Source organism: Sinocyclocheilus anshuiensis, unplaced genomic scaffold (assembly GCF_001515605.1).
Source record: "Sinocyclocheilus anshuiensis isolate Anshui unplaced genomic scaffold, SAMN03320099.WGS_v1.1 scaffold429, whole genome shotgun sequence".
Classification (NCBI taxonomy): domain Eukaryota; kingdom Metazoa; phylum Chordata; class Actinopteri; order Cypriniformes; family Cyprinidae; genus Sinocyclocheilus; species Sinocyclocheilus anshuiensis.
Window position 1 is genome coordinate 413,898 of NW_015539859.1, and position 12,947 is coordinate 426,844.

The window sequence follows — 12,947 nt, forward strand, 5'->3', positions numbered from 1 at the left end:
ACAGAAATATTTGTTAAATAATTGTTGTTTAATCTATTTCAACACAATTACAAAACTATTATACTGTCTTATTATTATATATGATCTCAAACGCTAAAATAAATCAAATGTGTTTTTGCATAATTCTTGATGAGTTTGATTGACAGCTGTCATGTGAATTGGTGTTTTCTGTCGGTGTTTAAAGTCGTTTAGTGTGTGGTGTCTAAAGAATTTAAAACTAGCTGTTGCCAGTCATCCACACAAAGATTACTTTTATTATATTTTCAACTGACGCCGGTGACTAACTGCACCTGTTTACGAATGTAGGCATATTAATTTAAATAACTAAATAAAATTGATAAGTTCACAGTTTTGAGTTGCAAATGCAGAATTGCCAACTCACATGTTTTCAAGCCAAAAATAAGACAATACTGCAAGTGCTTGTGCTGTTTAATGCACTTAAAATATGCTTTTCTCCAGTGCATTTTTTTATACACTCTGTTAAAGGGATAGTTCACCCAAAAATGAAAATTAGATTTACTCTAATAAATTGAATTTAAAATTAAAATGTTTTACTCTATTTAAATTAGCCCATGATTTACTCACCCTCAGGGCATCCCTCTTTCAGATGAACACAATCGCAGTTATATTTAAAATTGTCCTGGCTCTTCCCAGCTGTATAATGGCAGTGAATGGTGCCCGTTTTTGAAGCCTAAAAACTTCATCCGTCCATCATAAAGCTCCTCCACACGGCTCTCGGAGCCAGAGCACCCGGTGGATTTATGATGGATGGATGCAGTTTTTAGGCTTCAAAAACAGGGGCACCATTCACTGCCATTATTTTCATTTTTGGGTGAACTATTCCTTTAATGTTATGAATTTAAAGTCACACATCATATTTCCATTTTGCAAATCAGTGACATAACAGCAAGTCATTCAATTTTAAAGACACGTGAGCTTGCAAAATACTTCTATATATAATATATATTATAATATCTCACCTGGGAATTATCTGATACCCCTTGGGTAATCATTAGCTAACAATCATAATGTCTTTTAAATTCATTATTAAAAAAATAAATAAATAAATACAATTTAAAAAAGCAAACTAGCAATTGTGAGTTGCAAAGACAGAAAAAAAAACATGATTTTCTCAGCTTTTTGTCCAAAATGTTGCTTTTTTAATGAAACTTGCCCACATTCAGGTTTTGATAAAAAAGCTAATCATGAAGCTAGAATAATTTTTTTTTTTTTTTAAGAATGCTCTGTTCTTTTTTTTTTTTTGACATATTGCATGTTCAGATATTCATTCATCAAAATATTCTGGGGGCCATGAAAAGTTTGTGAAAATGTTCAAAAATGCTGGTGATGACTGGAAACTTAAAAACGCTGGCAGGGAAAGAGTTAAGGGCATATACTACTTCTAATGTTAATACAGCTACTGCTAATACTGTGATTGTCAATATTCTTCTCTTTAACAAATACATTTTCTTTCATCAGACTCATAAAGGTTTAAGTTAGAATATATGAAGATAAAAAAGTATTTTTCCGAATATCAGATTCAGAGAACCACACTCAATTTACACCGATGCATGGTAGCTTAATGTTTGCCCCTCAGCAGATTTATCGAGTCTTTTGATGTCTTTAAACCAAGCACTTGGTCATATTAAGCTTTTTATGGAGAAAAATGGGATCAGAAAGAGGCAGCTTCAAACTCGGATCAGCCGCATCAAAAGCTAAATCCACTGTCCTCACTCTTCACGCCGCTCTCCCAGATGTCAGACTCTTTTTGTTTTCTCTATTAGAGTAAACAACCTTTGCCAATAATACAGGCACTCCGAAAATGTAATGTAATACTTTGTGCATTGCTTTGTTGTCTTCCACAAACACTGTTTTAAAAGGTTTTTTGAGTAAATTGTACTAGTGAACTGTCACTCATTAATCCATCAGTCCATGAGTACACGGGGACAGAATATTAATTACTGTAATATGCAGGTTGCAATATTCCTTTTGTTATATGTGACCCTGGAGCACAAAAGCAGTCTTAAGTCGCTGGGGGATATTTGTAGCAATAGCCAACAATACATTGTATGGGTCAAAATTATTGATTTTTTTTAATGCCAAAAATCATTAGTAAATTAAGTAAAGATCATGTTCCATGAAGATATTTAGTAAATGTCCTACTGTAAATATATCAAAACTTAATTTTTGATTAGTAATATGCATTGCTAAGAACTTCATTTGGACAACTTTAAAGATGATTTTCTCAATATTTAGATTTTTTTGCACCCTCAGATTCCAGATTTTCAAATAGTTGTATCTCAGCCAAATATTGTCCTATCCTAACAAACCATACATCAATGGAAAGCTTATTTATTCAGCTTTCAGATGATGTCTGATGTCAATTTAAAATAATTGACCCTTATGACTGGTTTTGTGCTCCAGGGTCACATATTGTATACTGCTCTAAATATGTCATCCCTTTTGAACTGGGGACAGTGACCTGTAGACAATCAGTATGAACATCTCACCTAAGAACCGCCACCTCGTTGCGGAAGGCTTCAAACTGCTCCGGTGTCGGCTTGGTGACTTTTAATATCTTCACAGCCACATCACCTGCAGCGTGTTACAGTGTAAGTTAACACAGTCATAGCAGCTAGACTTTACTGGAGCAGTTAACCTATGCTTACCATGCCATTTCCCTTTGTGTACGGTTCCAAAGGAGCCCGAGCCGATCCTGTTCAGCAGCACGACCTCGTTAGCTTCAATCTCCCAGTAATAGCTCGAGTCTCTCTTATCCCTCGGCCGCTACAAAACAGCAACTAATGTTAAGCACTTAGTGACGTAGGCTAAACAGTCATAATTCATGGCCTTTCATGGCCATTATTATTATAATTATTTACATTTCACAACAATTGCACACATTTTCTGGTAACACTTTACAATAAGGTCCCATTAGTTAACATCAGTTAACGCATTAACTAAACTTAACTAACAAGGAGCAATACATTGGTTACAGTATTTAATAATCTTTGTTAATGTTAGTTAATAAAAATACAACTGTCCATTGTTAATAATAATAATAATATTAATAGATATGACCTTTAATTTTAATAATGCATTAGTAAATGTTGAAATTGACATTGACTAAGAATAATAAATGCTTTAGAAGTATTTTTTTCATTGTTAGTTCATGTGTAGTTACTACAAACAAATTAACTTAACTTTAAGTTAATGTTAAAGGAAACATATTCTAAAGTGTTACCCATTTTCCAACTAAATTCTCATTACTGTAATGGATATTTAAAATTGAAAAGTACAAATGTAAAGTAGACATCATTGTAGTATTTGTTGTTCTGCCATTAATGTGGTTTAAAAAAGCTTTCTGATTTTCACTACTGTACAACCATTTCTGCAACAATAATGAGAATTTGGGGGGAAAATGTGCTTAAAAGTCATGAAAATGCAATGCAAAATGTGAGCAAACGATTTTTATACTCACAGACCACAATATTCACCACAATATTCACTGCAAGGTACTTCAAAAAACACCATAGTGTTATGTTCAAAAATTATCATCATCAGACATCAGGCAACTGTTTTTGTGTCTACACTCTGGGAATACTGTTTGAAGTTGAGCTCTTTCATGGGTGTGGACTTCTCTTTATATCTCTGTGATAAGGACATGTATAACTGGTACAGTTTTGCTGATTGGATTAGACTGGTGACACTCCAGAGTCTGAGCAGGTTCCTATTAGGGCTGTCAAACTGGCTGAAAAACTAAATTCGAATTTTGTACTTAAATATGATCAAAATTCGAATTATATTCGAATTTAAAATGCATAATTTCAGTTAGGGTGAAGGCCACAAGAGGGCGCATCGAGCAAAACATTACTAATGCACGTTTATTCAAAGCATAAGATAACATGACTATCTGTGAAAAAAGTACATAATGTTTAAAATGTTTATAAACCAATTATAATTAATTAAGTTGCTTTTAAACAACTATAAGGATAGACTAACAAAAGCATTAAAATGCAACGACACTTACATCGTCGTCGCATCTCGTGCGCCACTGATAAAGCTGCCTGACGCATGCCTAAAATTCGAATGCAACGTTTTTGTATTCGAATGTGGATTTTTATTTTAAATTCGACGAATATTCAAAATTCTAATTTTTTTTGACAGCCCTAGTTCCTATAACTGTTTACATCTTTTGCACGCCTTGGTCGTGTCCTGAGTGCTTTGTCTTCACTTCTAAGGACAGCCCCCTAAAATGTATACACCCTAACTACAATTTAGAGTTGTAGAGTACAACTACAATGTAGAGTAGACTGCAGCACAACAACAACAGCACATTCACAATAAAGAGTCCTGCTGAAGACAGACCCGATTCTCCTGGTCTTAGCATCTGAGTTTCCCACAATACTCCTTAACAAATGGCCAAACAGAATGAAGACAGAGCTTCACAAAACGTACAATTTTAACCTGAGGGTTCAGGGACGGAGCCCGCTCTCTCTGGGCCATATTGTGCAGGTTCCAGCCTGTTGGACTCTGATCCGGAGAGCTGCTAGCTGTAGAGAGATGGCCAAAAACATTAACCTGATCCATATTCATGCCCTATAACTAAACTACAGCAAAAACATTGTTAATGCATTCAAATGAATCTGTTTTGATGATTTATTCTTACCTGAATTGTGAATGCGTATGGCGTCCTGCATGAAAGGCAAACAAAAAAAATATTAAGAAATAACACAAAACTGCTCATCGGTATTTTCACTCTTGCAAATCCTAGAGCGCGCTGCAAGACAGAAGCACATTTTGCACATTTTATACAGTTTCCGGCTGTTATGATGTGTACTGTACACAACTAATCACACACTAGATCATTCTCTACTGTAGTTACGATCCTATTATTCCCTTCTTAATGTCCTTAATGTTTTTGAGAGTTGATTCTTGACATCAAGCAACATGAAGAAAGGGTTTGTGGTCATGCATACACAGAACAGAGGCAGAAGAAGAAAGTTTAAGAGCTTGCTTAGACACAAACCCCTTCGATGGTTTCTTTTTAGATCCCACTTCACATTGTCTCAAACTCTTTCCTCTCACAGTAGGCGCGTTTCCATTACAGATTTGTGCAAAACTTTGGCGATATTTTATAAATGTCGATAAAAAAGTATTGCGAAATGACGGCGTTTCCATTAACCAATGTTATGAGACTTAAACGTAACCTTTTGCCTCTCGCGATAAGTCATGGCAATGGATTTTGGTGGGATTTTGGCTATATTTATTCAAAGGAGGCTTTTGCGTGTATCTTTACACAAGCAGCAAAGAGAGCCGCGTCAGAAACGTGCGTGGCGCGGCTGGAATAAACCATAGACTGTATAAAAACATAAACACAAGCATTGAGTGGCCGTAATCAGCTTCAGTGACCGTATCAGAGCCACACTGCACCGCAGACGTGTGCAGTGTAAATTGTCTAAGCATTAATAGTAGGGAAAGCCCATTATACTGGAGAGCGGCCACTTATGAAGTGTTTCTTGGCAGTTATAGTACATTGAAGAATGATCATATGACTTTTTACATACGCCATGTGACCTGTAAATAACCGTTTCCATTGCGAATTTTTCCTTTTTCGCATTGCCTGAGAAACCACCTCATGCGAGCGCAAAAGCGTTTTTGCGATATATGGGCGTTTTTGCGAAATTGACGCGTTTCCATTAGGCGTATTTTCAATTCGCAATTTCAATTTGCGCAATTTGAAGGGTAATGGAAACGCGCCTAGTGTCATAGCATGCTGCTGTCTTGAAAACGAGTCGGCTAAATTTCAAAGAAGTATAGTAAGGTACATTTACTGCAGCAGCTGTTGTATGGTCTATGGCGAGGACTGGGGATGGTTATAACACTGGGTGAGTTGTAACGACAGTAGAGTAACCACTAGACATCACACGATCACCGCCTGAGGTGACAGGAGACATTTCTCTCTGTGTACAAACAGAGCAACAAAACTGATGCAGAAAATACAGCATTTAAACAGAATTAGTAGATTCTATTGTTTAATTTGATATACTGTATAACATTTTGTAAACTTTTACATAAATATTGAAAAAAATATTAGAAATATCTGAGCTGATGGGGAGGGATGTAACGCTACTTTCCATATTTATGTCTACTGGACCTAAAAAGATTTCAATGCAAAAGTTCCAAACCTTTAACCATTTTATATACGTTTTAATATTTAAACTTGTTTGCTGCTTTAGAATTAAAGGTTTGTCTTTTTTTATTATTATTATTATTATTATTATGCAAACAGATATACAATTTGCCGTTGACAAATCAAATGCAACAAATCACCAACAACAACAACAATAATAATAATAATAATAATAAAGCTATAAATAGTGAGATATTGTAAGGCTGCCTCTGGGCCCTCCATGAGCACAGCATAAGTTGGGACAATCCCATCCTTGTCTAGTCCCCCGGTGCAGTGTGAAGCTACGTGATGTTAGTCCATTGGTGATGACAGAGGCTGAAGGTGATGTATACAGAATATTTATCCAATTAATGAATGACTCCTCAAAACCAAACCTCTCTAGTGTGGAAAACAGGAATTTCCAATTGACTCTATCGAATGCTTTTTCTGCATCGAGAGTGACTATGATGGTTTTGTTTTTTTTTTAATTGATGAGTAATACATTAAGTTAAAAAGTCTGCGTGTGTTGTTAGATGCAAGTCTACCTTTTATGAAACCAGTTTGGTCTGGATGGATTATAGATGGTGTGACTTTTTCTATTCCTTGGGCTAGTGCTTTGGCACTAAAAAAGGTCTGGAAAAAAAGATGGGTCATCTGTGTTTGGGCCATATAAACTGCCAATTGTAACTGGGCTATTATTAATTGAGATGTTTATGATAATGAAACGTCCCTCAGGGTTTATAACAGTGGTGTTATGAACAAATGAGATTTTTTTACTTATCAGAATGCATACTCCTCTCTGTTTTGTGTTGTAGGGAGCCAAGAATAAATGATTGTACTTAGATGATTTAATTTTGTTATGATCAGATTCTGACAGATGTGTTTCTTGCAGAAGGCATATGTCAGCTTGTAGTTTATTTAGATGGTTAAAAACTTTAATCCTCTTTGTCTGAGAACCAAATCCACGAACGTTCCAGGTTACAAAAGTGATAGATGATATGTTTTAATGAAAAATAAGCAGAAATGTATATTAATGTGTGGGTCTGTTCGTACTGTATGTGTATAAATGTGAGTGTATGTATTCGAAGGGGTATGGCAGTGCATATGTGTGTGTGTATAACAATGCAATGTTGTTAGCAGACTGACAAAACTACAGATACATCATTGACAGAATGTACACAGCAGGACAACAATAAAACAAAAACCATTAAATACAAACATAGGGTGGAACATGGGGAGGGGCACGAGACCTAGGTGCAAAAACAAGAGCACATCTTATAGATTAAAGAAAGAGAGAGAGAGAGAGAGAGAGAGAGAGAAAGATCAGTTTATCATAAAGGTTTCTCTTTTTACCTACATTTAAGTTTTTGAAATTTAGAATTTAATGCATGTACAAAAATAATATATGATGTTTATATTTTATATTAGTTAGTTCTATTAGCACATTTTCATTGCAAGTTTTTAAAATAAGTGATAAGATTTAAAATAGTTTTATGCATGGAAACAGGTATGGATGTTATAACTAAAAATTTTACAACCATCCCAGTCTCTGCAGCTAGACTAGTTACAGACTTGGTGGAATAGTTAAAAAAAATTTTAAAAACGGGACCATCATTAACCCTCATGTCATTCCCTATCTGTATGCATTTTGAAGAACAACATCAGACCCCACTGACTTTTATCATACAGAAACACTGAGACACTTTTCTGTAGAACACAACATATGATACAAGGGTGACTAAATAATGTTGGTAATGAACTTTCCCTTTTAAAAATGAAAGAGTAACAAGCTTTGTATCGTAGAGTAGATTACTGATTATTGCAACATGGAAATAAATAGTAGGCACAGTGAATTATTAAGCTCAGAGACGGACTTCGCACCAAACACAGGCTGCATCCAAACTTGCAAACTGTTGTGTTCACTGGCAGTGTAGGAAAGCATCTATCCGTAAAGGCAACAAGACAGCTGCACCGTTTTAAACACAACCTTACTGAAGAGAAGAACAGCACCTACTCTTCTCTTCAGACAGAACTGCTGATGGCCCCAGGAGCTTGGAGACGTGTCTAGCTACTCCCCAGCAGCGTGTAACAACACGACAGTGTAGAGAAGAGGGAACAAGAGCGATGGAAGAGAGAGGAGAATGGCAAATCTGCTCACTTTCATTTATTTTATCAAGCTTGTGGATATTAGACTAGAGTGGAGATCGAAAAAAGGTGGAAGTACAGGATAGAGAAGAACAGATAATCTTCATGACTGGAGTGACGGCTGGTTTTATAGCAGAGTTTACCTCGATCTGGCTGCTGTCGACAGCCACTGTGGCGCAGACATTGGGAGTGGAGGTGGAGCGCAGTCTCTGTGTCAGAGCCGCTCCAGATGGGGGGTAAGCGCTGGAGAAACTGAACACACCACGGTTTGAATCACTATGCACAGAGCTAATGGAAACACACATCTCAGACTACAGCATAAAAACTGACCGTGTTATGTGAAACAGACTGTCGCAGTATCTAGAGACTAAATATCATAGAAATTTGGGGGTGGTGGGGGGACTGGTATAATAACGTGAAACTGCATTTCATGCCCGTTATGAGCTGTGATGGGTGTAATGTGAAAGGGCTCATGCACAGACGTTCTTTGTCGTCTACTGCATTGCATGCATTAGTGAATCAAGCCAGTGACTAAACTCCCAACTATTTTGTGATTATTTTACGCACAGAAAGCGATCAAAGATCACTCTCTTTATAATTGCTGGCGCAGTCAATTCAAGATCAAAGCGAGTCTATCAATGATTTGATTTCTGCATTTCCACCAAAACTCCCGTTATAATCAATGACACGGTTAACACTGCTCAACGAGTCTAAAATCTACACTGTGTTTTCAGTTGCACTTTATTTTACAGTACGTGTACTTACAGTGTACCTACCTAAGAAAGTTCTGCTAATGTAAGGTAACTACTTGGGGTAGGGTTAGGTTTAGGGTTAGTACCTATGAAACAGGACTGTAAAATAAAGTGCTACCGTGTTTCCACTGTGTTAGTTAGGAAAGTATTGGTGAGATTGCAGGAATCGCGTCGCACTGTGTGTCGGCACACATGGCCGTTTGGCTACAGAGCAGCGCTGCAAGATGAGTTCAACTCGACGGTTGTTACAGTAAAAACACAGTAAAAGTTTCAAGAGAGTTTCACATGTAATGCTTATTTCAAATGCAAAGGCGTTAGCCAATCACAGCAGTGTCCTAAATTCAGGGTGGAAAATTATTTAGATTTAAATTATGACCATTCTGATAAAAAACATACTAAGATTATAAGTGCACCTCAGGAAACATTATAAAATCATTTTAAAAATGCATTTCATGACCTTTTTAAAGAGCCAAGTCAAAAGAGACCACCACATATTGCTTGGGTCCTCAATTCAGTCTTTTTTTTTTTTTCTCTTTCTTTTTTAATTTTACTATCCATCAGACAAAAACATAAATCGGATTGCCTATGGAAGTAATAGGAGACCTCTCAACAAGAAGCAAACTATTATTAAATAAAGCATTATTGATGTATGCAACTTATTATTATGTTTTTCATATACTCTATATATATATATATATATATATATATATATATATATACACACACATGTACATACACTGGGCCGCATTCATGAAACACGAGCTAATGAGTTTTCACAAATCTGAGGTTTATGATGTGTTTGTAAATCCAGAAGAGTGTTTTTGGAAAGGCCCATTTTATGCGCCAATTAATCAGAATTAGGGTTGCAAAAAGGTGGAAAAATTTTCACCAACATATTTTCCAGTAAATTTCGGAAACATTCCAGAAATTTTGGAAACTTTCCAGGATTTTTGGGAATATTCCAGGTATTTTTGGAAAGTTGCCGGAAATTTTCCACCCCTTTGCAACCTTACTCAGAATTTACTTATATATGTACGAACGAACTCATGAATGAGGCCCATTATACATTTACAGAAAACAAATGGTTTCAAAGCTGAAATGGGGGCAAAGCAGTCTGAGATGAGGCAGCGGTTACCTGCTAGGGATCCTCGTCAGGGATTCCCTCATTCTCCGAGATGTAAGTGCAGGGAGAGATGGAGTCCCACTCTCGCCAGGAGTCGGAAACAATCTGTCAAAGGTCACATCAGTGTCATGCGTTCTGAATAATTCTACTCACTTCTTTGTTCTGAAGTAGGTAATAAGACATTTTCCTACCATATGAACAATTTAAGCTTGAATGTGAAGCATATTTTTGTTAGTCCACAGTCAGTGAACCACCAACAAACTGCACTTACCAAGAGCATATTTAATGGTACAACGATGTAACATCTGAATTACGCACACTGGGTCTTTTCGAAGCAAATACTGATGTGACTATTTGCAGTGAATCTGATCGATAAATCATCTGATCATATCATGGAAACATTTTTTTTGATTGTGCAAACCCTATTTTTAAGTTGCTGGATATGTTCTGCGAGTATATAAGAAACACTCACAGCAGTTGTCTGATGTTGGTCCAGTCGACACACATTGTGGGCACTTTTGTGCTGCAGTGCTCATGGAACTTGTAGCCACATGTTTGGCAACGGAAACCATTCAAGAGGAACTTCTGGCATATGTCGCAGAAAGCCAATTTCAGAAATGTTTTTCTTACCTGAAAAGGAAATAAATAATAGATTCAGGACTCTTTTATTAACCGTGAAATGAAATGTTCAAGATGCACAAAAAACCCCTCTGCAGCACTTACAAAATTGTGTGTAGTTAAGGGAACATGGTCCAAAACCTCCACTAGAAGTTCCTCCCCAATGAGCGAGGTAGAGTCTGTGTTCCAGTCCATACGAGACTTCTTGCTGTAATCATAAACACAAGGTAGCTCATGAGATCAACAAAAACTGCGTGAGCACTGTGTGGGACTGTTCTGTACATGCTTGCGCAGTGCTTATTCCTGCCCCTTTCTAAAGGCCAATGTATACGGTTTTACATGTACACTACAGTATCTATACAACGAGTGGGACAAAACATCATCAGCACCATTTAAGACAATTAAACTGATAATTCATTTGTTTTTAACTAGTTGTTGCTTTGGAGAACTGCAACATTAGCTGTTAGCTGCATGCTCCCGGGTTACATGTTACACAGCAAGGACGGGAACTTGGCTTTTGTCTTTATTCACCGTTTTGAATAAAAAGATATCACTTATGCTTTGTGAGGATCCAGTACATTTTCATTTCAGGGGTTGAAGGTAATTCAATTTATTGCAATAAACATGAGTACTCCGAAGAGGATGTGTTGTAAAGTAGATCTTGTTAAGTGAATTAGAATCAAAATCATGTTAATATCATATTGGACATATCTTCCAATTTTAGTCATAATCAGTATCAGAAAATCCCACTATCGGTCGACCTCTAATTCTTCATCGATTTTTAAGAACTTTAAGAGAAGTGATTCTGATGCTGCATGTAGTGAGTGTAGACAGCATTTGTTTAGCCAGTTAATACTGAGTGATATACTCACATCATGATTCGGTTTACTGATCTCACGATGCAATACCCTCACAATACTTTAAATGTTAAAAGTTAAATGAGAATTTATTATTATTATTATTATTTTAAAGGCATATGATAAAGTTAACAAAAAGTATTGTTCATAGAAATGGTAAATTCAATAGAATCTGACAAACTCTACTGTAAATGTTGTTTCTTATTCTCAAATAGCGGTAAAAAAAAGTTTTCAGGCTGGACCAGTCAATGCGCAGTCTTAAAGGTCCTCTGAAGTGCCTTGAAACACGCAGCGTTATGCTATGTGGTGACGTAATTTCAACTGGAACAGTAAGACGGGGCGGGACATATCGAGCAGACATATCGACCCCTTTTTAAATAGCCAATATCGCTTCGTTTATATCACAGCTTGAGCCAGAGCCTTTGAGATCGGTAAAGCTGCATTTGACAGCGTATGACAGCCACAGTCTAATAGATCAGCCCTTTAGATTCAATATGAAACTGTTACTAAAGCAAAACAGTGATTATAATGATGCTGAGGATGTGTAGCTTGAAAATTGGGTCATTTATGTTGGTGCAGGACACCGGTGTTATCTCTTCTACTCGCCAGTGCTGTTTGTCTAACCGTTTCTCCTCCTAATCTGATCTGAATCGCTATAAAATATAGCATTCTGTGTAGAATTCAAACGGGTCTGATATAGTTTGTGGTCTGCGCAACTCGAGCATATGATCCGCTCCGTGATATCGTGTCTCTGGACCGGAGCAGACTGTGTGCGCCCTGCGGCGGTTCGCGTACACAACACAACGGGAAACCAGACTTCTTTCGACCCAATGGAAAGCATATTTGTGACCCTGGAGCACAAAACCAGTCATAAGGGTCATTTTTTTTAAATTGATTAATACATCAAGCTGAATAAATGAGCTTTCCATTGATGTATGGTTTGTTAGGATAGGACAATATTTGGCTGAGATACAACTATTTGAAAATCTGGAATCTGAGGGTGCAAAAAAATCTAAATACTGAGAAAATCATCTTTCAAGTTGTCCAAATGAAGTTCTTAGCAATGCATATTACTAATCAAAAATTAAGTTTTGATATATTTACGGTAGGAAATTTACAAAATATCTTCATGGAACATGATCTTCACTTAATATCCTAATGATTTTTGGCATAAAACAAAAAATCGATAATTTTGACCCATACAATGTATTTTTGGCTATTGCTACAAATATACCCCAGCAACTTAAGACTGGTTTTGTGCTCCAGGGTCACATATACTA

At 36.5% G+C, this 12,947-nt stretch overlaps 1 protein-coding gene across 2 annotated transcripts in view; it reads right to left on the reverse strand.

The window, feature by feature from the left end:
• Positions 1-12,947, reverse strand: part of raf1a (Raf-1 proto-oncogene, serine/threonine kinase a) — a 29,377-nt gene that overhangs the window by 9,146 nt on the left and 7,284 nt on the right. The window contains exons 4-11 of one of the 2 annotated variants that reach the window (XM_016481254.1): positions 10,916-11,018; positions 10,665-10,822; positions 10,205-10,297; positions 8,461-8,560; positions 4,670-4,694; positions 4,459-4,553; positions 2,670-2,787; positions 2,511-2,595 (exon numbers count right to left, since the gene is read on the reverse strand). In XM_016481254.1, the coding sequence (XP_016336740.1) occupies positions 2,511-2,595; positions 2,670-2,787; positions 4,459-4,553; positions 4,670-4,694; positions 8,461-8,560; positions 10,205-10,297; positions 10,665-10,822; positions 10,916-11,018 (777 nt within the window). Of the gene's footprint in view, positions 1-2,510; positions 2,596-2,669; positions 2,788-4,458; positions 4,554-4,669; positions 4,695-8,460; positions 8,570-10,204; positions 10,298-10,664; positions 10,823-10,915; positions 11,019-12,947 lie in introns of both variants that reach the window. The other variant, XM_016481253.1, reaches the window with a different exon arrangement.